General features: G+C 36.3%; 1 protein-coding gene across 2 annotated transcripts in view; it reads left to right on the top strand.

The window, feature by feature from the left end:
• LOC127968896 (retinoic acid receptor alpha-A) overlaps nt 1–26,172 on the top strand; it is a 141,522-nt gene extending 115,350 nt beyond the window's left edge. For both annotated transcript variants that reach the window (XM_052570298.1, XM_052570299.1), the window contains 7 exons: nt 13,686–13,834; nt 15,633–15,774; nt 20,781–20,941; nt 22,167–22,343; nt 23,901–24,105; nt 25,057–25,215; nt 25,333–26,172. In XM_052570298.1, the coding sequence (XP_052426258.1) occupies nt 13,686–13,834; nt 15,633–15,774; nt 20,781–20,941; nt 22,167–22,343; nt 23,901–24,105; nt 25,057–25,215; nt 25,333–25,535 (1,196 nt within the window). In that variant the 3' untranslated portion in view covers nt 25,536–26,172. The remainder of the gene's footprint in view (nt 1–13,685; nt 13,835–15,632; nt 15,775–20,780; nt 20,942–22,166; nt 22,344–23,900; nt 24,106–25,056; nt 25,216–25,332) is intronic.
• Nucleotides 26,173–26,853: the final 681 nt, after the last annotated feature.

Below are 26,853 nucleotides of genomic sequence, written 5' to 3'. Positions count from 1 at the left end.
ACTAGAAAATAAGGTAACAATTTTGTATATGTACCAATTCTCACTATTAACTCTGGTTGCTTATTAGAATGCCTATTATTAAGATATTTATTAGTATAAGCTGATACAAGCTGTTTATTTGTACTTAAAAAGCACACATTCTGCATGACCATATTCTACATCCCTAACCCTACCCATTACTAAACTTAACATTTACCATACTAACTATTAATAAGCAGCAAATTAAGAGTTTATTTAAACAAAAGTCATAGTTAATGGTTTGTTAATGGCGAGAATTTGACCTTTTTTTTTACTACAAAAAGTAAGATGTTCTCTGACCTCCATTAACTAAATTGAATCAAACTCTGCAAAGCTGAATACTTTACAAGAAATAGGATAATGTTGAATGTGTGCAGTGTACGTGCTCAAATGTGCATTTAAGGCCAAAAAGAAAGGCATCCTGTCCAACTTTGCAGAGTTGCGCAAGGCTGACATTTTTCGTGCATTAAAATACATGATATTAAAGTAAAACATCTCTGACTGGACCAGCTGAAAGCACTCACGCACACACACACACACACACACACACACACTCATGTCTGCTCCAGATAATTGAGTTTTGCTTTAGCCTTTCTGAGAATCAGAATTCTGTTGTAAAGAGGAGGACATAATTTTTTGAAACTCATTGTGTGAGTGTTTGTGTGTGCAGGCTGGTGGAAAGACAACACTTGAACCTGAATACTTTCGTCTGAACTTGAATGACTTCTGGTAACATATGCTGACACATGATTGGCTGAGAGCAGGAAGTATTCTGGTGCCAAATGAACCACATGTTTGCAGAGTTATACAAGTGTTCACAGAAACAAGGAGACGATGTGTGTCTAACTGTTGACTGTACTTACTTTGAAAAGGTCCTTGTGTACGTAGTGAAAGGGTTCTCAGAAATTCTCGTTGTTCATGGATATTTTGCTCTGCGGGGAAATCTACTGTAAATGGTTGCAGAAGGATTAGGTTTAGGTTTGGTTTCTTTGGGTGTGCGATATGTATCGTCTACGATAATATCGTAATTGTTGTTTTAACAATGTGGAAGCTGACATTATTGAGTATGTCAATCAATTTGCTACAAAACAAACAGAAACACTCCTTTAATTATGATTTATGCAACAGTTGAGTAAGAAGTTAATATTGTGCGGATACAATAATGTCAGTATTTTCTGTTTGTGCTCTGTTTCGGTAACAAAGCCGTTTCAAACAGAGCCGTTGGTGTTTTGAACCAGTGGTGTTTTGTTGCTGAATAAATCAGCATCTTTGAACAAATTAGTGATTCAATGATTCATTCATAAAGACTTTGTTCTTGAATGAATCAGCAATTTGAACTAATCAATTGAGTGAATGACTCAATGATTCACTCATTAAAACAACAACTTGCCTCCGCTTACTAGGGGTTCTAGTTTATTTTTATTGTTTAAATTAATATTCTATCATATCTAATATAGCATCATGTATGCAGTGTAAATACATCTGCTGTTACATAATGCTGCTTTAAATGCAGTCTCTGTGCCAAAAATTATAATGTAAATATAATGTAAACAAAGGATTTTGTTGCTACAGATTATTTTACTTATTGTGTTGTTTTATTCTGATGGAATTTATCACTATTTTTATCTAAGAATTCAGCATAAAAGATGATGCGTACATATAATATGGTTAGGAAAAAAGTTATATCAGTGTGTCCTGCACAGCTGAGAGGATGCAGGTGAGACATAAAAGCTTGCACCTCCATTTATACATCCAGTGTTGTCATAACCTGTGCAAAAAACTTCTGTAAATTATCTCTGCAATGATTGATTGGCTACTCTTAACATACCAGCAAATGCTTACTCTGATCATCAGAGCGGTTTTAATACGTTGAATAGTAACTGAATAGATGTTTATATTAGGGCCGGGACTTTAACGCGTTAATTGAGATTAATTAATTACACAAAAAATAACGCGTTAACTAAGATTAATTAATTACAGAAAAAAAAAAATCCCGCATTTTTAATAACTTATTTTTGCACCGCGGAACGTTTCTCACTGGATTAGTTTTGGCAGACCGATTATACTGGAGCACCAACTAGCGTTCGCATATCACGCAGCACATCGAGTCTCAAGTATCACCTCAACGCAAAACATATAGCAGCTAGCGTGGACTTTACACTTTATGTTGAACTATGTATTATTTTGTTGGTGCAACAGTTTATGTTGAACTCTTTATTGTTTTGGCCAAGGTTATTGAGAGTTGGACTTAGTATGTTATGGCCTCTGAAGCAACAGAGAGGTGTTTTCTAATAGCCAGTGTTTCCAATGTTCTGAATGTAATTGACAGTATTGTGTTTTACTTAAAAAAACACTTTACAGAAGGTTCCAACACCTATAAGCTTCCTGAATTTCTGAAATGTACTATTTCTAAATTGTTTCTAAATATGCTATTGCTACACTTCATGGCAAAAATTGCACTTGTCTGCTAGACTTGGTTGAACAAAAATAAACAATATTTTGTTGCTTAAGCTTAAGTCATTATTCAATGGTATACTATAAATCCATGTGAAAAAAAAATTACTTCTCACTGTTCTCAGGTCAAATATTTATATGCGATTAATTTCGATTAATTAATTACAAAGCCTCTAATTAATTAGATTAATTTTTTTAATCGAGTCCCGGCCCTAGTTTATATGTTAAATGTATAGGGGGTTGTATGTTAATTAGTTGTGATGCCAACAACTTGACAATTTCTGATCCGGTGGCCTCAAGTACAAGCTCGATTAGAATACTCACTAAAGAATACATTGTGAATTTCATAGGCTACTCCCGCTGACTTTCTGAAATATAATAGGTAAAGTTAGGTATAAAGTTAGGTTGGTTATGGCATCTGTTTACTCAGTGATGTGGGTTGTTCTTACTAATTGTAAAATATCTGTATTATAGGTATTAATTCAAAACAATATATTATAATACAAAATATAGTATCTCAGTGAAATTAAAGTAACACTGATCCCAACTCGAATGTGTTGTAATAACATGATGTTATGTGTGTTTATAATAGATTACAGATTAGTTTTCTTATGAATCATATTAGTGTGATGCTGACAAATGTGTGGTTGCATTAATCACACATTTCAAATGCGATTGTTTCATTGATTTCTTGATTGTGGGTTGGTACTTGTTGGGCTCCATACTAGTGTATGACAGCAGAAATCATCTGTTAACGCTTTTGTGTCTGTTGATTGTTGTTGAGAATTCCATATGATGTTACCCTCAGCACAGGAAGAGCTGATCTCTGTGTTTAAGTATGTGGTAGTTTTTCAAAGACCTCAGACACTCACAGGAAATTGATGTCTGAAGAGGGAACGAGATCGTCTGATCCTCAGAAATCTCCCTGAGTGAGTGCACACACATATTCAAGGTATTACCCCAGTGAACTCTGCTGACAAACCAGCGACCTCTGAGGTAGTCGACATATGTTCATTCAGTCTACCCATGGGACAGGTGCATGATGGGAAATAAACTTCTGTGAAACTTCTTCACAGCAGAGTGAAGCGTGTCAATCTTATTTTACTTTAATTATTGAGGACAAACGAGAGCAAGTGAGAGACGGGACTGTTTCTATTTTCATTCAACCTCCTTATTTTGCCAAATGTCCCCAATGAACCATGGGAGCAGACCTCTGAATGAGAACATCACTGACAATCAAAACAAACATAATAGTAATGAGGTTTAAAGGAAAAATACACCCACAAATAAGAAATTAGTTGAAAGTTGCCTCAGGATATCCAAGATGGAGACATGTTTTGTTCTCTATTGGAACAGATTTGGAGAAATTTAGTATTACATTTTATTCTCCATGCTCTGCAGTGAATGGGTGCCACCTGAATGAGAGTCTAAACATCTGATAATAACACAATAATCAACAAGAAATCAATGCCAGTCCCTTATTTAACTGGCTCTACTTCCAGCTCCACTCCAAAAAAAAAAGGTGTATATATATATATATATATATATATATATATATAAGTATGTATGTATGTATGTATGTATGTATGTATGTATGTATGTATGTATGTATGTATGTATGTATGTATGTATGTATGTATGTATGTATATGTAGATGTAGATGTATATGTTTAGTTATTGTACTGCCAAGGTCTTCATTCATTCATATCCTTTCTCGCAGATAACAGCATTATATTTCAGCATATTTTCAGATGTCATGCGCTAGTGGACCTCATCTTGTATATTGCTTACAAAAACAATTGAATATGTTTAAATAATGATGCTGGCCATTTCCACTGCACTATTTATGTTAAAGCTGCCCGCTCTAGCAATAATTGATGCTCACGGTCCTTAAGCTATCGAATCCATACACTATACACTAGACAAAAACACATGCTCGTGAAGCAAATAGACCCGTGTCTGTTCTGGAGAATTCATGGGAAATAATTGAAGGCAGTAAAGGCTTTGAAAGGGCCGATTTGAGTGCTTTTTGCTTTGGCAACATAATTGGCCTACTTTCTTTCTCTATGACGTCAAAATCAAGAGATGGTAGCAAATCATGAAACTGGAACAATCTAGTTCATGTCAGAGCTGTGTGTCTTTGTGTTGTTTCTGTACTCTAAAGAATCATTTTTTTTTTTTTTTTTTTGCATTTTCCAATAGCCAATATACATACAATTTAGTAGGGGTGTGCAGTATTGACAAAAATTATATTTAACTTTTATAAAAAGAATAGTTGAAAATCTGCAGAAAATGTACTCACCCTCAGGCCATACAAGATATAGATGACTTTTGAAGATGAGTCTCATTGTGATCGATTTGGAGAAATTTAGCGTTACTTGACTAACAACTCTGCAGTGAATGGGTGCCTTCATAGTCCAAACAATTGATTAAAAAAAAAATCTAATTTGTATGCAAGTAATACTTGTACATAGTGTCAGCTTCCACATCAATACAACAATTACAATATTGTTATATATGATGTATATATCGTATACAATACAGTTTAGTGACCACCATTGAGATGCATAATTACTATATGAGTTACTTGTAAATCAGTTTTGCTAGGGTGGGATTGTGTGCTCAGGTACTTGACATTCATTGTCCAGTTATTTATAATGTTTATGCAATATTTAATGGTCACTAAATACATTTTAGTCATTTGGGTTCAGACCATTATCTAGTATAGAAAAATATGTATATGTAGGCTACAAAATCACTGAATACAGGTGTGTTTGTGTGTCTCTGTGTGTGTAATATAAACAGGAGGTGTGTGTAGGCAGGGAGTCTCCTAATCTCCTCCACTCAGCATGAACACATGCCCTAACCATACAGAGAGAATAACTCTGACATTACAACCAAGGTTAGATGATAAACTGGAAATATTATGCCATGATGATATTTATGTTTGTCTGTAATGGCTTAAACGTAAATGTCAAAATGTTAATATATATATATATATATATATATATATATATATATATATATATATATATATATATATAAGCTAACGTCATTAGATCAGATTAGATTAATTTGTTTTTAAATCTTAAAGGAAATATTTTTTTAGATTCTACTGAAACATTTTATTATGGAACATTTTTTATGTAAATGTACTTGCAGCTAATGCCATTTTTGCCTAAGCTTAAATCAGTTTGATTTCTTAAACATCTCTTTTAAGCGAGACAAGGAAGAATTTTATTGGGCCTTTAAGTTTTAGGTTGTTCACATACTATATTTGTTTGTACTGTGTTTATTTATTAATTTGATATAAATGCAAACCCATGCATTTATATATTAAGGTAATTTTTTTTAATATATATATATATATATATATATATATATATATATATATATATATATATATATATATATATATATATATATATAGAATATTAATATTTATATATAACAAATTATATACATACATATATATATATATATATATATATATAGAGAGAGAGAGAGAGAGAGAGAGAGAGACAGAGAGAGAGAGAGTAGTTATATACACAGTACACAGAGACACACACACACACACACACAGACACATAAATATATGTTTTTCAAAAAATATTTTTCTGAATGATTATTTCAAATAAAGCAGCCTTTGTGGCTTAAGCTTTTTCATAAGTACGGTTAATGAAACAATAATCTAAACAAATAAAGAAAAATAAAATATTAAATCTGCCTTCCTTTAACATTGCAACTGTGAAATATTTGCACCCGATACCCGATAACATGACTGCTATTTTTAACATTGTAAATGTATATTTAAATAGTTTATATATTGTCCGGTGGAGTGTTTCATTGACAGTTAGTTACACTTTCTACCCGGTAACATGGCTGCTATTTTTAGTATTGTCTCGTGGCATGTAATGTTTGACTATTGATTTTCAGGGCAGTAGTTAATTGGTTTTAGTTCGTCATAAATAGAATGGATCAGACGTACACTTGTTGACCCAGTGAAGTTGTGATGGGTTTGTCTTCACTGGTAGACAGATCATGTAAAAAAATGCCTTGGGTCCTGATGCTTAAAACACTCTGTCACTGCAAGGCAGTGCATAATCTAATAGTGAGATAAGTGTGTGTGTGTGTGTGTGTGTGTGTGTGTGTGACTGCTCTCCCATAGGGCCTGTCTCTACCCCGCTAACACACTTAAGCTGGACTTAACCAACCCAAATCTGATTAATACCCCCTCCCGTCCTCTCCCAGCGCCCTTTGGGCCGCTCATAATGAGAGCTAAACAAGCCCAGACCCAGACCTGAACCCACAGATGAATAAACTGGTGATTACAACAGGCACAGAGAGAAAGGGAGACATATTGTCTGACAGGAAGGAGGAGTTAAAGGCTCCTAAAGATGCAGAGAGAGACCGAAGAGGAGAGCAGGATAGAGGTTGAGTTACAGTGTTTGTTGGTTGTCAGAACATTAGGAATGTAACCTCAGCTTGAACCTAGAGAGATAGACCGATAGACGGAGAGAGACGACCGGTTATAGGGTCAGCGTATATTCAGGGCTTAGCCCAGACCTCCTGGGATACTTACGGGATGTTTTTAATTAAATGGTGGAACGGGACACTCTTAAATGTTGAAAATGTTACATCTTTGAGCCAAATTACTGTATTTGAGAAGAACGGGATAGCTTTCTCCAAATACATTAGCAAACAAGAGAGTCTAGTGTTCATTTGTAAAATATTTGGGTGAAGTATATATATGTAGATGCTAGTGCTGGATTAACAATATCGATTTCTAATCTTTAATCAATGTTTAGTTTATGCTGTTTATCTATCTATCTATCTATCTATCTATCTATCTATCTATCTGTCTGTCTGTCTGTCTGTCTGTCTGTCTGTCTGTCTGTCTTTCTAAAAATACCTACTATTATACTTTTAGTTTCTGAATTTAGATTTTTTTTTTCTTTTTTAATCGTAGTACATCACCAACAAAATGAGCTATTTGGCATTTCTAAAACAACATAAAAAGTTAAGCGCATTGCATTATGGAATACTCTAAGAATATTCCATACATATACCAGGGTTCCTCAATATGCCACATCCGGCCAACAATATAAAAATGTTTGGCCCGCGCTAATTTGAAATATGTGGCATGAAAATTCAAATGCAGCATCAGAAAGCAACATTAACTTATATTGTGTCTACACTGGACGCGAGCAGCGTGACACAACAAAATACAATAGAGCTTATTATAGTCGGGGATGCTGTCTACGCTTGATGTAGCACAGTACAGCGTGACAAATCTCTGACCGAAAACTTCTGACTCGTTCTATTTATGATGCGGCTCTGTGTAGTAACAGCTGCTCTATGTGAAATCACACACCTGATGGAATTTACCGCTGATTAGAATACCGGCTTTACTGACGAGATGCGCATTAACGATCGGCCGATCGTGATCGGAGCAGCCCTACTTGTTTTACACTACCATTAAGGAATTTTAAACAAAGAATGTTATAGACTTTTCATTAAGAAGCATATCAACTTGTGGAAAATGGGCATCTGATGACCCCTTAAAGAGAGTTTGCAAGTACAGCAGACGCAGTGCATTTTAGTTTGTTCTGCTTTAGTTATTTCTAAACATTTGTAACATTTGGATGGGACACCATCAGTATGCTGTATGTCAGTAAGACTTATGGCAGCAGTCAGAAGAATGATTTCTGGAGTAGGTTGCACCTCTGAATGATTTTCTTAGTGACAGAAATGACAAGGCATGAAAGGTTAGTGTGAAAAACAAGATGATTAAAAACATTCAGGGCTTCGCTAAAAAAATTCAGAAGCCTGCACATGGAGAAAAACAAGGAGAGAGAGAGACAGCGGAGGGGTTGTTGTAAATGAGCAATAATGTGGTGTGTTATATAAGTGTTCTGTGTGTAATTCGGTTGACATGAGAGAACAGACTGACATAAACACTACAACACTCACACTCATACACACACAGTGTGCTCGCTCTATTTTTCCCCGGATCACTTCATTCATCTCTCTCTTTCTGTCTCTCTGTTGTAGTGGGTGTCCTGAGTGCATCTATTTGTTTGCACACACATTATTATGCAGTGGCACCAAATTAGGATATGCAACAAAATGCGAAGAGGGACACCAAAATCATGTCCTGGATCTTTGTATTCTGGCTATATCTTTTTTTTTCTGCATTTAAAAAAAATATATTCATTTAAATTTCTGACATTTTGCTCAGTCATATTATATTTAACTGTGGTTTTAGAGTGTTCCTATTGTTTTCAGTGTTAAAATTTGTTATCCTATGCCAGTTTATTGTGCGGATATAACTATATGGTCTTAAACATACTTGAGGCAAGCATGTGACACACATGCAAAAGCTTCTAGCTATTCAAGCTAAATTTTTACCCATCGTTTACAACCCTCTACATTGCAAGTAAATTACTCGCATATGCGACTAAATCTTCACTCTGGGCGACTAAATGATGTCTAATATTAGCCAAAGGCTAATAAATTCTCATATATTACTCGCCAGTATGTGAGTTGGAGGCTAAGTATAAGTTTAGCTCAGATGTATGTTCACTAGCCGAACACTCTCTGTTTGAGCGCTTCAGAGTTTCTTTCTCTGTCAGGCGATCAGTGATATTTCTCAGTTCATCTCAATGGATGCACAGTGTACCAGTGTTTGACGTACCGTAAACTCTACTGTAAAGGTGCACCACTCACCAGCGCTTTGTTGAGAGCAGAGAGAGTGAGAGAGTCTTACATACATGCAGAATTGATGCACTACATCTAAACAATATACTTTGTTGTATTTTTCTGTCAAAATAACGTTCCTATGATTTATTTTTCAACTTTTAAGAACTGTCGGGTTTTCTGCTAGTGGGCGGAGCTAATGCGCATACGGCAGTATCATTGGCTGGTGCTCACCTATTATTGTCCCTGTTTTGATTTCAGCAAATCAGTTCAAGCGAACGCACACAACCTGATTAATATTCATGAATCCAGTAGGTCGGTAAATCCTCAGTGCTTTTTATAATTTGCTTATTAGTAGAATTTGTATTATTATTATTATCATCATCTTATAAGTATTATTGTTAGTTTTGCCCTTTTTTTCCTTTTTTTTTTTTTACAGGAAAACTGAATGACCAACAAAGCACCACCACCAGTCCAGTTAAAATGTTCAGTTAAAATATCTATGCATTCATACATGATATCCAAGTTTTAATTCTAATGACTAAATAATTAGAATTAAAACGAAATAATAATACATTAAATAATAATTGATTCTCATATTATAATACTTCACTGACTGATGTTAAGAGTGTAATTTCAGATATTTAAAAAGCAGTGCCATTTTAAAAATATATGCAGTGTGTATATTAGCATATCAGTCTGGAGAGTAAACAACAAAAAAAAATGTACTAGCCAATTGCCAAGGTGTCTGTAGAGGGTTGGTTAAGAATGCACTTCATAACTCAAGTATGTGTTAAATTTTGTCTCATCTCCACAAAGGAATGCCAGGCACGTACCTTGAACATCTTCTAAAGTATGTTTCTGGTTTTTCAACAGTTGACTTCCTGAAAAGTGAAAACCCTGGCTCTGTAGTGCTGTCAAAACATTGTTCTGTTGACTTGAGCGACCGGCATGTCACCTTCTGACTCAGCCGGTGCATGAGTTTGGGTGGGACTAACTGTAAATTTGTAAAAATAGATGGAGGCGGCATGGGAAAATTTCTCTACTTTCTTACTATATAAGTAATTATTCAGATTTTAACTGAAAATCACATGATTACACGAACATCATAGATAAGTGGCTTGTTTGCTGAGGAAAATGTTGGCACCGCCTTCAACATTTGCAAATATTACAGATGTCAATTTCATCTAGTCTAGTTTTTTCAGCAACCATTTAAAAGTGGCTCATGAATGAAATCAGATGATGTTGGCATGAGCAATCACCTAGAAACCACCCAGGTGCCGGATTACCAGTATAAAAATCTACGTAACTGCTATTTTTAATATAATTTTAAAAAGTTAAGAATATTTTGTATTTCCAAAAACTTTTCTTAATATTTTCTGGGGTTATTATTATTATTATTATGATAATCTGCTAGGCTGAGTGTATCACCGAGTCTTCGGCATGAGCCACCAGATAACACCAAAACCTGTCGTGTTCTTGAGAAGAAGAGGCATTGTGTATTACGAATGTTGTTGGCTCTTTGACGACCTGCTTTTGTTCCTCTTGTATAGGTAACTTCGAATCTGCTAGATGCCTAAATGTAAATGAAAATGTTTCAAGAATTGCATTTCAGAACGTTGTTGCAAACTACTTAGAGCTAATTACAATATATATATTTTAAGAAGATTGTCGTGAATCTGGCCTCAGAACATGGCGATACATCCTGACAGCCACCAGGAGCACCATAGCACTGTTGATGGGCAGTTTAGTGCAGTTTCCTCAGACCAGCGTCCACAGACTTTTGGCCTAATTCGTGTTGGACTCAGGGCAAAGCATGGGTGTTGTATACTCTCCTCCATCCGTCCACTCAAAACAAAGCTTTAGCTCTTGGTACGTCCCGGATGTTTTGCCCAGCGATGTGTCTGTGCTTATCTTAGCTGTCATAGCCACATGTTTGAACTTCAGCTGTTTGATTTTCGCTTCCATTCTCTTCATTCTGATTCTCTCCCCTTCCACGGCTGAGTCAGCTTTTCATTCCGTCAGTCTGTTCCAGGACGTCTCTCTGAGTATTTCCTGCCAACAGGGAGACAGGCAGGAACATGCACATTGACACTGTGTGTGTCGGTGTTTGTGTGTGTATGGTTGCTGTTTCAGATATGGGTCTGCAGTCGTTCTGTGTGTGTGATGTGCCCGGCAGGGCCGACAGCAGTGCTGTGTAAATAAGAGTTCTATATTTAACTTGATCTCACAAGTTGAGTTGCCCTCTGCCACAGCTGGGACATACACACACAGACACGGGAAAGAAACTGCAGCCAAACCAGCAAGAGAAACAAGCGCATACTTTGACCTCGTATACCCTCTCCACCTTCTCTATAAACAAAGAAATGCACACATTGTGTCCTGCTGAGAACAGCATAATATTGCTATTATTTGTAGGCATATCCAGGAGTCCCTAAGTCACATGCTTCCTGCAGTATGCACAGTTTTCATTTAGTGATTGATCTCTAAATTGTGTGTGAATAATTTTCGATTTTTTCAAACTTTATATATCCTTTTTTTTTGGCTGATATTGCCAACAGTTCATTGGACAGAGGAAAAGCAAGAGTTCAAATTATTTTATTTTAATTAATGAGTAACATTTTTAATGTTTTTATATGCACTTAAAAGTGCATTATCATCACTAGTGAAATAATATATATATGCGTGTGTATGTGTGTATGTGTGTGTGTGTGTGTGTGTGTGTGTGTTTATATGATATGATTTGTGGTGCAGTCCTGGAAGTCTTCCTTTGTGAATAAATATATTAATAATAATAACAACAGTTAAATATAATCAATAATATATTAATAATGTAATTAACATAATATAAATAATTGTGAAAATTGTGAAAAAGAAAATGATAAAACTGAATAACAATATTAATGTTAGATAAATATAATTAATAATAGTATAATGAATTATAATGATATGAATATGTCTTATTAATTAATATTAATAATAATAACAACTGTTGTTATGATAGAAAACAATGCTAAAACTAAATATATGAATAGTAATAGTAGTTGGGGAGTAGGAGTAGTATTTTTTATTTTATTTTATTTTAAATGGTTTTATTAAGAGATGTATTTAACTGATTTATTTAAAAAAAATATCGCCTGAATGTATTTTAGAATTTTTGTCTTTTTTACTTTTTGTTAATTGTATACTTTGTAAAAATATTGTGAGATCACAATGAAAATAGCCTTGATGCTGACATGGCATTAAAAAGTGAATAAATAAATCAATATTTATTTATTTATTTTTGTTTGTTTGTTTTTGTTTGTTACTACTACCACTACTACGTTGACTACTGCTACTACTACTACTTGTGTTACTAAACATGTATAAGACGTTTGTAGTTCCTGTGGCACAAACCACAGGAAACCCATCTAGAATCCAAGCCAGTGCTGTCTGTTCACCTTCCCATCAGTGGTTTGAATGGTGTTTAACAGTGTTTGTCTGTTGTTCTGATGTGCGATGGCTGGCTAATTATCATCAGCACAAATGTGTTACACGTGTTTAATGAATGTGCTAAGATAATCTGCTTCTTTGACAAGCTCAGTTCCTCTAGAGGAGATGCTTCAGGACGTCTATGTCTTTGATCTCTCTTGTAATGTTCGTAGTCACACACAGCAGCGCAGCGCAGCGATGTGAAGCTCTGGGACAGGGTTCAGGGTCAGGGATTTCACACTGCCATTCCGGCAAATACACGGGTAAAGTGTTCCGGCAATTGTTCCCGGGTCGCTAGATTTTGCACGTTCACACTGCCAGTGATTACCCGGGATATGTGCGTGCTTTCACACACAACCCGTAAAGATCCCGTAACGACACGTGACATCAGGGCATGACGTGTAATGTATGAGTCAAAAACGTTAGGCATGTTATACTTTCACTGAAGCAAGCGAACACTCTCTGCGTCAGCGCGGAAAGTGAGGAACTAACTGATCTCTGCTTCATTACAGTTTGCACATATTTTTTCGTTGCGAACGTTGATCTTCCTTCATAACAGCCGGTAAAAGAGTCGCGCGATAATGTGCGTCATCACTTTCGACATGGCATTAGATCTGGCTTTTGTTCACACAGCGCTAGGTCCCCCGACCCGGGTTCAATGCGGTAATCAATCCCGGGACGTGGTTGCTTTCACACAGAAGGCGACCCGGCAATGTTCCGGCAATTTGCCGGGCCCGACGTGCAGTGTGAAAGGGGCTCTAGAGGAATAGGAAAGTCTGCATTATTCAACATGGTTTGGATTCATTTGGACCTTTAAATGTTTTATGCTTCTGAAAAACTATTTTCAATAAAGGCTTTAATCTTAATGACTCTATGCTTGACAAAGATAGTATTACAATTAATTTGAATGAAAATATGAACATGAAGCTCATAGAAAAATTGATTAAATAGATTTTTAATGTATTTTTGAACACTGAAATAATATACGTACACACAAACCAGAAAATGTCATGTCATTGATCCATAAACTCTCTCTTTCACAGCTATCGAGACCCAGAGTACGAGTTCTGAGGAGATCGTCCCAAGCCCACCCTCTCCGCCCCCTCCTCCTCGCGTCTATAAGCCTTGCTTTGTGTGTCAGGACAAATCTTCAGGGTACCACTATGGCGTCAGTGCCTGTGAGGGCTGCAAGGTGAGTTGCTGTGACCCGTTCTCATTCCACCCAGAAGTAGCAACACTACTAGCTTACCTTATTAGTCAGCTGTTTTTAAAATACAGTAGCTTCAGCTTTTTCAGTAAGCCTTTTGCCCCAAAAGGAATTGGAGAATGACAAAATACTGTTTATAGACACAGTATACATAGTAGTGTTAGTTAAGTACATGTACACATAACGTCACAATACTTGAGCGTTTTTACCCTCTACCTCAAAAATTCTTATGTAGTTGCTTATCACAGATATAAACTTTTAAAAATAACTGCTTCAAAATGTACATTTTCCAGTATAGGACCAGATTTACTAAGAGATTTTGCCTGCGTTAACCTTTAAAATATAAAAATATTACTGTCATGATTTACTAAAGATGCGCATTGAAGAATTTACACTGAAAAAGGCATTAGCAGTTATTTTTGTGCCTGACCTTATAGAATATGCATTTGTAGGAGTTTCCACTTTCAGATGCAAAATTTATGGGAAGGACGGTATTAAAATGAACCACGAAACGCAATGCACTAATGTTTGTGCTCGTCAAATTACTGGTATTTTGCACCATTATTTAATGCCCAAATAAAGAACATCTTAAAGTAGACATTCATTTGCACTGCTCTTGGTAGATCGCGCTGGTCATTATGGAAATGATCTGGCTGTGTCTGTGCTCTTTAATGTTCACATTGTGAGTAAATCACCCACAGAATTGTCCCCTTCCATCTGCAATTTTATGAAATTGTGCTCTAACGATAAGTTGCCCTGTTTAGGGAATCTATGTAAATACAATTTACATTGTAGAGCAAAATGTCCAAGAATCATGAATTTACCAGAGACTGTGTTTTATTCAGAAATGTAAAAACCTTATTATAAAAACGCATAGGAAAATCGGGGTGTTGATATCTTGGCTGCAACATTACCTCCTTTATTAGCTTTAGCGGAAATGTAGTTAACCATTTTTTGTTACCTTGTTAACTATGTAGTGTAGTAGCCATTTGTTATTAACTTGATGGGTTGTCCACTTCTATGTCAAGCTACTGGAATAAGCTACTAAACTTTTCGTATGGTAAAGTAGTAGTTCAAGTACTATACTATATCTAGTACTGTATATAGCTACTCTACAAGTTTTAACGGACATGTTCAAGACTATCTGAACGGATTGCAGTGAACTGGCACAGATTCATTCTAGTTAACCATCCTGACCCATTATACACATTCCTTTGTCTCTGTTCTCCGTGTGAGACAGACTGCTGACCTTTCTCGTGTCCAGAGTGCACTGGAATCAATAGATCTGGATGAGACTTATGAATGTTAAAACCATTAAGAGATCACCTTCAGCAAGCTCACTGAATCGCCTGGCTGCATGTGTCTGCATGAGTTCTGTCATTACTGATTTTTGCTAAGGCCATTGTTGACAATGTGACTTCAACTATTTTGACAGCCCTAAAACCTATTATGTCTCTTTGGGAGACTCTGATTACAATGCTTGATTCACATGGATGATTTTACAATCCCTTTATGAACTTTTTTGAAGCTTGGAAGTTTTGGTCTTATAGGGAGTTCAATAAAAATATCTACTTTGGTGTTTTAAAGATGAACAAACGCCTTTTAAGGATAGTTTGCCCCACAGCTTTCTGAAAATAAAATAAAAAAATAAAACACCAGCAACACTTTACCATCATTGCTATGAGTTTTGTATGGAAAATGCACCATGTGAAAGTTAAAATCTAGATGTTTTGACATATGACTGGTTTTGTCTCACAATCCTAATAGTGTTATTTGTGTTTAGGGTTTCTTCAGGCGAAGTATCCAGAAGAACATGGTCTACACCTGCCACAGAGAGAAGAACTGCATCATCAACAAAGTCACCCGCAACCGCTGTCAATACTGCCGACTGCAGAAGTGCCTGGAAGTGGGGATGTCCAAAGAATGTGAGCAATGCATCAGTAATCCTCCCTCCACAGCTGAAGAATTCTTGCCAAAATATTAAATAGCAAGGAGCAATATAAGTACACACACACATACACACTCACAGTCAGTGCCTCCCTCTGGCTATACCAGAACACGTCTCCACACTGCTAGGTGCTGTCATACTTGAGAAGTTAATTGGGAGAGGTGAGGAAATACACACACAAACACACACTCACAAGTCTACAGCAGAAGTTTTGAATGTGTGTTTGTTCAGAAATCTTCCAGACATATTTGACACGCTCTCACCATCAAGTGGATGTGAGTCTCCACTGCAGCAAGGTACACAAATAGTGCATTTTATTGCACTGTTAATAGTGCAGAAAGAAAGAAAGAAAGAAATCGCTTTGGTTGGTAATTTGCACTTTAATTTATTTTGATGAATAATATGAAATAATAATTATTAGTTGTGCACCAAAATGTTTTTTTTTAATAAAACAAAATTATTGTTTATCAAACCTAAAAAAATTAATAATTAATAATAATTTAAATAATAAATGTCACTCAAAAAAAAGTTTTACTCACACAAATAAGGACATTTCTATTAACCTTTTAATTATATGATTGTTTCTACACAAATCTGTTAAATATTAATAATAAACTTTTTATTTTTTTGAGAAATTGTTTATCTTTAAATGACTAATTAAAATATTTAAATGTTGGATGTAGAAGCTTGTTTTATATACACTTTATTTAAACATTGATTAAATGATTGTTGTTGTTAAATATTGTTTTTGTTTTACATCACATTATAGAAATAAGGTTTTTATTATTATGATACAAAAATGAGATATTGCAATCATTAAGTATTATCAAACTTAATGATCCTGAAAATAGTCTTCATGTACTTCATGGGTTAGTGAGCAGCATTGGTCCTTGACAGGTTTCGAGTAGTTCTTTCAGTGATCATGTGCATGTCAAGCTTGACATTATGGGCAAGTCTGAAAGATGCATGCACATAAATGTCTAGCAGGCAACATGATGAGACTGTGTTTCTGCGCAGATGACCCATCACATCCATCACAATGACACCACACACGCTCGTTTCATTAGTGTGAGTTTATATGAAATCACACCTCTTGACTCATAGTACATTTACAATGTGATGCACAGCAGCATTTTCACTCTTCACTTCCTGCATACATTAGAACGAATACATCTGTAATAAAACACACATGCATTGATTTTTTTTTTTGCACAACATGCTAGGTTCTCTCTGCTCCAAATGCATTAGGCTCACAACTCATCTGCCGCTGCTGAGGAGGAGGAGAGATTATGAAATAAGAGGAGTGGAGAGCGCGGGAGTGAAGGGAGAAAACATTGACATTTTTATCTTTTCATTGAATTTCATCTTTGTGATGGACGATCTGTCAGCACTTTAATTTTCTCCTCTCATATTATCCTTGTCAAGAGCCACACACACACATTCACACACACACATCCTGAACCAGACATATGTGAGCATTAAGGGCTGTTCACACCAAGACGAATGTTTGTCATGAAAATTTGTTGCGATAAACATTTTAATTTGAATCAGCAGTTCTTAATGCATCTGTTCAGACTGACATGAACATATGCCCGTTGTCAATGTAAGAGAAGGGATTTAAAGTATTTTCCATCACACTGTGGAGAAAACATTTGACCAATAAAATTTGCGCTTTTGGTCATGTGCCGACAGCCGCTGCTGTTACATAAAACTATGACCTGGTGGCACTTAGTGGATATTGAGCGACTGTTGTTTTTATGCTTGATGTTGGAATTAAAGCTGCAACTATCCATGGTTTTTTTTTCGTTTGTTTTTTTGATCCATTACATATTTAAGTATTTTTTATTATCATAAAATTCTGTTTTAAAACTTTACGTAGACTCTTTTTTTATCCAAATATGGTAAAGGGCGTAACAATTCCGTCACTTGCTTGAAATATTCGGCCAATCACAATGCACTGGATAGCTAGTCAATCAGATTTCGGGGGCGGGAAGGGCGGGGCAGACGGGAAAAAATAATGTATTTGAATAATGTTGTGGGGTTTTTTTTACTTTAAACTGCATAACCATTGCATTACACCAAATACAAAAAATAATGTTATTTTTAGCATTGTCATGTGAGCTCTTTAAGTTTGCAGCCCCAATTTTGATTCAGGGGCCATTCACATATCGTGTTTTTTGCGCCCTCAAGTTCGTTATGTCCAATGAAGGAGCGCTCATAATGGTAGCGACGCGGTTGCAATGCGCACGCGGTGTGACGCGCTCGTTTTTTCTAGACGCATCCACACCGCATGAAGTTAAAAACATCTAAACTTTTAAGAATGACGCAAGCGCACCACAGGTCATGAGACAAGAACCAACAATTCAGCTTCATCCTTTCCGTTAACAACGTCGAAAGATCAGCCAAGATGAAGGAACAGCTGATCATAGCTGTATATGGATTGCCATTTTGAAATAAATTTAGTAGCAGAGCTACTGCAAGCGAATTTTAGTGCTTCACAATCAAATCCATTTATCCATTGCTGAAATTTCAGCGTCTTCATGGGAAGAGCAAGTCATGGTTGCTTAGCAACGGCAGACGCCTCAGGAGCGCAACTGAGCCTAGCGTTTTCCATGCGTTTTTAGGCGCGATATGTTAACGACTCCTTATTCATACTAAATTAGCATGCAATTACAATTCCATGATATTCTGCATTACACTGTAAATTCCATTATTATACTTAAGTGTTTCCTGCATCTCTGAAAACATACGGTCCTCCTTCAGCATGTTTTGAAAACAATAATGTGGTGTGTATTATTTCTGCAGTTATGTAATGAGATCACAATACACAGACCCAAAAACCTTTATGCAAGTGGGTTAACGTAGGCACTTAAGTTCAGTTTCACACATTGTTACAGTCTGAAATGCGTCAAAGCACACTTCATATTGCAGCTCAGGTTATGTAGATCTGTTTTAATAGTACAGACTTCTGAATGTAACTCTACTGGCCCCTTGGATTTGTTACCACCACCACAGTGACTCAAGAACACATGTTAAGTATATACAACTGAATTGTGTTCTTGGTGATTGCATACTTGTGCAGATCGCATTTCTGGTCATATCGTCAACGATTGCAGTGTGTAAAAATCACTTTTCCAGAAACACACAAAATACTCATCATACTGCTGGAGAAAGAGATGTTTCTTGTTCTCTCTTTCTCTCTCTCTCTCGCTGCAGGTCTCTCAGTAACGCTTGTGCATGAGTGATGGTTCAGCCAGGCTAATAGTTCTTTAATGACTTCATTAAATTGTGTTTTGCGGCTTATGATCGCTGTGCCAATCTGTCATAGGGGCTAATGTAGGCACGTTAAGATAGCCCACTTTTATTTAGGAATTAATTCCGCATCTCCAGAGGCCTGAGAGAGGGATGCAGTGACGGTCAGAGTGTTAGTGGAGATTGGAGAGAAAATAATGCCATGGCATTAAGTTTGTGTGTGTGTGTGTGTGTGTCATATAATGAGATTAGATTAGCTCTGGGTCTAATGAAACCTGTGGTGATCTATCAGCATTATGTACGACTTCATCCACCCGCTCTATTCATCAAACTACTAACACACAGCCCGCAGAGAGAGAGAGAGAGAATATGTTTGAGGTGGGACTGATGGTGGGGGTGTGATGGCATTTCTGCTTCCTGTCCTTTTTCTTCTTTTAACGCCTTTTTTTTTTTCTCTCGCCTTTCCTCCCCTCATGGTTTGTCTTCACAGATGTGATGTGTTGGCTCTAACACGTTTCCTCTATCTGTCTGTCTCATCTCACTCCATTACTGCTGCTTACTGCATTTCAGACAGCCTTTCACTGCTACTCATGCAACCTTTCTCTAGTTTTCTCGTTCATCTCATCCCGCTTTATTTCCTATCTGTCTTCTTGTGATCTCTTTTCTTTTCCGCCCTCTTCATTTCTTTCTAATGGCATGACGACACATCACACTGTGTGATAGCAAACTTATGTTATGATAGTTACTTGTTTTAAAGGTGCTATAGAATGCATTGATACAATATTTTCAATTATTCTCTGATGTCCCCAGAGTGTGTATGTGAAGTTCTATCTCAAAATACCCCACAGATCATTTTTTTATAGCTTGTTGAAATTGCCACTTTTAGGGTATGAGCAAAAATGCAATTTTTTTGTGTGTGTGTGTGTTTCCCCTTTAAATGAAGATGAGCTGGTGCCCCCGCCTCTCTTCTCAGGAGTGTGTGGAGCTTCAAGAGCTCATGCTCACCGGCAGGCCGGTGCTACGGTTTAACTGGTGGTGACCATGTTACTGACCTCACATGAAACTTTTAACTACCACATTCCTATTCACAATCATTTTGGTAGCACGTGAAGGCAGCATTAGTGAAAACAGGCAGAGACAATTGTAGCTTTAGCAACATTAGCCTAACAGAGAGCCAATACGTTTTTTTGTAAAACAAAATATGATGCGTGATGCTTTTTTTGTCTGGATTCTGGACGTTTGCGCACGATCGGAATCGATCCCTCTTTCAGAAGCAATCTTTGCACAACTTCTGCACTGAACTGACCCTCGTTTGTGAGGCAGTCCAGTGTAAAATGTTAGCACAAACGTATAGGACATTCCTTTTTTTTTTTTTTCGGGACATTTCCTTTGCAAATGAAAATGAAAAGTTACATAGATTATTTGTGTTAGTGTACGATTATTTGATAAATGTTACATGATTTAATTGTATTATTATTATTATTATTATTATTATTTCTTATTGTTGTTATTGTTGTTATTATTATTATTTTGTACAATTCATTATAACAGCTTAATAACAGCTTAATATATCTGTGTCAAAAGTAGATTATGATCTACATCTTTGAATGTCATCTGAAGATCAAGAAGTGTTATTAAAAAGAAGAAGAAGAAGAATTAAGAATCATTAACAGACATTCAAATATGTACTATCAACACTGACCTATGTCATCTGTCTTTTTGTCTGTGCAGCGGTGAGGAATGACAGGAATAAGAAGAAGAAAGAAGAGAAAAAGCCAGAATGCACAGAAAGCTACACGCTGAGCCCAGACACAGAGCAGATGATTGACAGAGTCAGGAAAGCCCACAAAGAGACCTTCCCCTCGCTGTGTCAGCTCGGCAAATACACCACGGTAAGAGCGTGTGAGGGCTGAATTATATACTAAATGTTCCTTTTTTGTGATGGTTTTTCCTTTTTGCTGTTTATAACCCATTTCTTTATTGTATTATTCATCATTGTCACTCTTTCATTTACATGTTTCAGGAAATATATTTGTGGGAAAATATTGTTTGTTACAATGTGTTCTATTAGTCCATATACAGTAACTGAAAATGATTAAATACACTATTCATTCAGGATTTTTCTGTATATTTATACAAATTACTGTAATGTCCTACCTGAGAAGTTTGACGCATGTAGAATGGCCTTAAACAATTACGTAAACAAACTGCTGTCTAGTTTTTCCATTTCATTTAATAAACATATTCTAACACGCATGCCTCATTTTGCAGTAAATGCTGCTTCACGTGAACTCCATCTCTGTAAATTCTATACATTTGAAAATGTGCCAAGATAAATCCAAAATCAAAACTCTATGGTTTGAGTTCAGTTCTGTTATTTAACCAGGTTAACCAGAGTAAAAGCAAATAAATGAAGACAGCCATAAATAACCATTTTAACTTATTAATGTAATTTCACTGTTGTTCTGTAAATTATTATGATTATTATATGTTCTTTTTTGTTGTTTTAGTGTACAATATTATTATTAGTATTAGCATTACTAATATATGTCTTTATTAGAATTTTTTTGTCTCTCACTAATCATGTCGGATCATTCTTCCTTATAATGCATTTAGTATTTCAAACAATTTTTTCCTGTATTTATTTATTTATTTACATTAAACATTTTAAACCTACTTGGCAACTTGTTTTAAATGCTGGCTAAAAATATTGAGATAAATCAAAACTCTGATAATTATTTAAATACTTTGGCTTTATCACCAGCCCTAGTGAAATCATTGGATTGCACGTAATGTGGCATTTTGACTTCTTCACAACCCAATAAAATCTACATCTGTGAGAATATGACCTCGCTGTTTTGGCGCTGTATTGGTTTTTTAATTAATGAGCTGACACTGAATGATGAATCAATACTGTAATTACATATATGTGTGTCAGTTTGTCAATAACTCCCAGAACTCCCAGATTCTGCATCTGTTTACATACAGACTTCACTAAAGCAGACAGTCAGAGTTCATGTGCCACTCTTTCATTTCCTTTACTGATGCTGTTATTAAACATTTACCATAGCGGTCTGTGGTAATTTTGTCTTAGCAATGGTCTCTCTCTGTGTATAGAGTAACAGCTCGGAGCGGCGCGTGTCACTGGATGTGGATTTGTGGGATAAGTTCAGTGAGCTCTCCACCAAGTGCATCATAAAGACGGTGGAGTTTGCCAAGCAGCTGCCAGGATTCACTACCCTCACCATCGCAGACCAGATCACACTGCTGAAGGCTGCTTGCCTCGACATACTAGTGAGAAAACCCTCTTAAACTGGCTTTTGCAAAGTCTGCACTGGTTCAGACCTTACAGCAGGCTACAATGCATCACTAAAGCTGTATACAGTACATACATTTCGCCTGTTGAAGGTTGTAGGTTGAAATCCCACAAGCATTTTCTTGTGTAACTTAAAGGGATAGTTCACCCAAAAATAAAAGTTCTGTCATTAATTACTCAACTTTGTCATTCTAAACCTATAAGAATTAAGATATTTTTGATGAATCCGTTTTCTGACCCTGCGTAGACAGCAACGCAACTACAATCTTCCCATTCCCAGAAATGTAGCAAGGAAATGGGGAAAAACAGTTCATGTGACTTCAATTTTGCGAACCTATGAGAATACTATCTGTGCGCAAAGAAAACTAAAATAATATAAATTATTCAACAATTCTTCTCACAGAGTTGTCGACTTATGTATGCGTGCTTTCCCCAGAACACAATCAATGTAATCAGTGTTGTTTCGTTTAGGAGAAAACGTGTGCATGCTGAATGTAAACAGCGCTGATTATGTTTTAGGGAAAGCGCGCACATGCATCATGGTACTCTCCAAAATGGCGGAAGACAGTTACTCTGGGAGAAGAATTATTGAATAAATTGTTATTTTTGTTTTCTTTGTGCACAAAAACGTAACTCGTAGCTTCGCAAAATTGAAGTTGAGCCACTGATGTCACATGATGGACTGTTTTACCGATGTCCTTGCTACGTTTCTGGGAATGGGAACATTGCAGTTGCATTGCTGTCTATGCATGGTCAGAGAGGTGAACGAAGGTCTAACGGGTTTGGAACGACAAGAGGGTGAGTAATAAATGATAGAAACGCTATCTGCTTTAGGAGTGCATCGACTCTAATGCGAATCCACTGTCATGGTGGGCCAGTGGTTGCGCGATAATCAGTCTAGATTTCCGCTGCTGTCCAAAGTCGCGTACAAATACGTACGTGTAATACATGTTAGAAGTCTTTGATTTCTTCAAAAAATAATTATTGGAAAACGCATGTTCTTGTTCCTGTATGGCATTTAACAATAAACAAAAATGTTTTAAAAAGTTTTAAAAAGTGTCTCACAAAAATGTTTAAAAAAGCAACAATACATAACTCAACGATAGAGCTTTGCAGCAGAATCAGGATAAATTAGGTATGTAAAAAAAAATAATAATAAACGGCGGTAATACCGCATATCGCGCTAAAGAGCCACCCATAATAACTGCAGTGGAAATTTCTTAACCGCGACAGCACTAGTGAACTATCCCTTTAAAGACGTAGTTCACCCAAATAATTCCAAATTCTTTCATCATTTACTCACCCTCAAGTTGTTTCAAACCTGTACGAGTTTCTATCTTCTGTTAAACATAAAGGAAGATATTTTGAAGAATATGGGTAAACAAACCTTTTCTTGTCCCTGTTGACTTCCATAGTAAGAAAGAAAAAATATTATGGAAATCAATGTCAAGTATTGGTTACATTCTTGTTTTGTGTTCAATATATGCAGAGTTCAGACCAACACATCTCCACTTCCTCTCTGTTTTTGTTTTTAGATTCTGAGGATCTGTACCCGTTACACACCTGAGCAAGACACCATGACGTTCTCTGATGGGTTAACGCTGAACCGAACGCAGATGCACAATGCCGGCTTCGGTCCGTTAACAGACCTGGTGTTTGCCTTCGCCAATCAGCTAATACCTCTAGAGATGGATGACGCGGAGACAGGGCTGCTCAGTGCTATTTGTCTGCTCTGTGGAGGTACAGTACACACACACTGTGTATAATGACCTACGGGCTGCTTATTAAAGATGCTGTTATTTTTACGTATAATTGTGCTTTTAAAAGACTTGACATTATTAGTTAGTGCTTTTAAACAATAGACCTTAAGTAATAGATAAATGCAATAGGTATTTTTGGTGTGTCTTGCATAGTGAAAGGTCACATACTGTGCACTGTGTTATATGCTGGAGAAATATATAAAAGATTGAAATAATTAAGACTGTTTTAAGAAATGTTATTATAATTTAAAATAACTGTTTTCAATTTAAATATATTTCTAAATGCTATTTATTCCTTTGAAGTCAAAGCTGAATTTTCAGCAGCCATCAGTCTTTAGCCAGTAGTCTTTAGTGTCACATGATCTTTCAATGTTTTTTAATACATGGACCTCTAGTGCCATGCAGTGTTTGGTGGTGGTATTGCATCTGCTCATATAACATATAGTGAAAAAATATATATATAAGTATGATATACAAGTACAAATATTTAATGTACAATTTTTTTATTACAATTGTTTTTAAAGAAATGTTTTTATCTTCATAATTAAAGTAAAATAAATAAAATACTTATAAAATCCCTTTAGTATGTTTCGTGCAATTTAAATGATATGATAATATGAAATTGTCATCTAATGTTTATTTTTATGATATTTAAAAAATAATTAAAATATTAGTTTTTTTAAAAAAATCATTAACGGTAACAAGAATTCTGTCAGAAAGTATAGATAATGGTACAATACAAAAAAATTATTTTTTGTATTTTTATTTTGGGGTGAAATACATGAATGTTTTTGACAGGTTTCTTAAGATTCACCTCTAAAAGCATCTGTCTCCTTTTCTTCTTTTTTTTACTCCATCTGAATGTGTCCCTTTAAGCGCTCAACCTATGAACTTTGTGAGCTGAATTTGGAGTCTTTGTTGGTTTGTGCAGATCGACAGGACCTGGAGGAGGCCGATAAGGTGGACATACTGCAGGAACCGCTGCTGGAAGCACTGAAGATCTACGTGAGGAACAGGAGGCCACACAAGCCTCACATGTTCCCCAAGATGCTGATGAAGATTACCGACCTGAGGAGCATCAGCGCCAAGGGTGAGTCCCATTCATCCACATGAATCATTTCTGGATAAGTTCTAATCCTTACATGTCTATTTTATTGCAAGAAAATTTATGTTTAGCTACATGAAACTGAATTTCCATCTCTCACAGGTGCAGAGCGTGTGATCACCTTGAAGATGGAGATTCCCGGCTCCATGCCTCCTCTCATCCAGGAGATGTTGGAGAACTCTGAGGGTTTGGAGAGTTCATCAGGCGGGATTGGTTCACGGGCCTCTGGCGCTCCTCCAGGCAGTTGTAGCCCCTCCCTTTCTCCAAGCTCCGCCCAGAGCAGCCCACCCACACAGTCACCATGACAGTCATCATTGTTGCCATCATTAGCCACTTACCGACTACTGTGTGCCCTCCCCGACACGACAGCAGACATGTTCAAAAGCATGCGCTCATATTGTCGCTCCTCTGCCCGTGTTCTTCAGAGACTAAGGGGGGATCAAAGGTGTTTTGACGGAATTTTGTTGTTTTCTTCCTCAGATCAGACTGTGATTGTATTCCTCCTCGATTTTGCCACTTTGTTTGCTGAGTCCCTTTGGATGAAGGGAGGAAAACCGCTGGAGGGTAAAGACAAACTGCGCAAAACTTTATGGACTAACGTGTAGAAGGAATTAAAGACTTTTCTTCTGTTTCGATTCTTATGGCCTGGACTTCTGTTTCAAATGACCAGAGACTGATTTCTTACAAACTAAAAATATATATAAATATATAGAGAGAAAATGTGGAATGACTGTGATTGAGAAAAGAATGCAATGTGGACTTAATGTAAAGATGCAAATGTATTTCCTCACTTTTTCTCTTTATGCCTGTGAAAGTGCAAAGAGTGAATTGTTTTATTTCAGACTGATGATGATGTTTTTCATGGAGAAAAAAACATTGAAAAGACTATTAATTTCCACTCACAAATTTGTGCACAGAAGATATAAAAACGGTTGCAACAAACACCATTTGTGTGATGCGTTCTTCTTGCTCTTTGTCTTTTAAGCTACTAGCAAATATCTTAAAGATGCATGTAATATTTTAATACAGTGTGCTTTGCTTAATATTTGGGAAATAAAGTGTCAAAAAGTATCGCTCTTTAACAGCGATTCTTTTTTTTTTTTCGAATCAGAAAGAGCTTTATAGCTAAGTAGGCTTGCGCATACAAGGAATATGTGACAAGCTTCCAATAAACAGACAACACAAAGACAAAAAAATAAATACACATATGTAAATGTAAATAGACAAATATTGAAAAATAAAAACATTGTATGAACAGTTGTGCTATAGATGATAATTAATAGAATAGAGTGAGATGCTGGGATGTACTAGGATGGAGTTGGTAACAAATGTAAGGAAATTGCACATTTTTATCGCGTAAGTGGGGAGCATTTAACTGTTCATGAGGTAGATTGCCTGGGGGAAGAAACTGTTCTTGTGCCTGGCTGTCCTGGTATTTGCGACTCTGAAGTACCGGTTAGATGGCAAAAGTTAAAAAATGTGATAACTTGGATGTGAGGGATCCATAGTTATTTTCTGAGCCCTGTTTCTCACACTGGATGAATACAGTTCTTGAAGGGTGGGCAGGGGAGCACCAATAATCCTTTCAGCAATCTGAACCGTTCTCTGTAGTCTTCTGATGTC

Source organism: Carassius gibelio, chromosome B12 (genome assembly GCF_023724105.1).
Source record: "Carassius gibelio isolate Cgi1373 ecotype wild population from Czech Republic chromosome B12, carGib1.2-hapl.c, whole genome shotgun sequence".
Classification (NCBI taxonomy): Eukaryota; Metazoa; Chordata; class Actinopteri; order Cypriniformes; family Cyprinidae; genus Carassius; species Carassius gibelio.
This window is presented reverse-complemented; position numbering and strand designations above follow the sequence as displayed.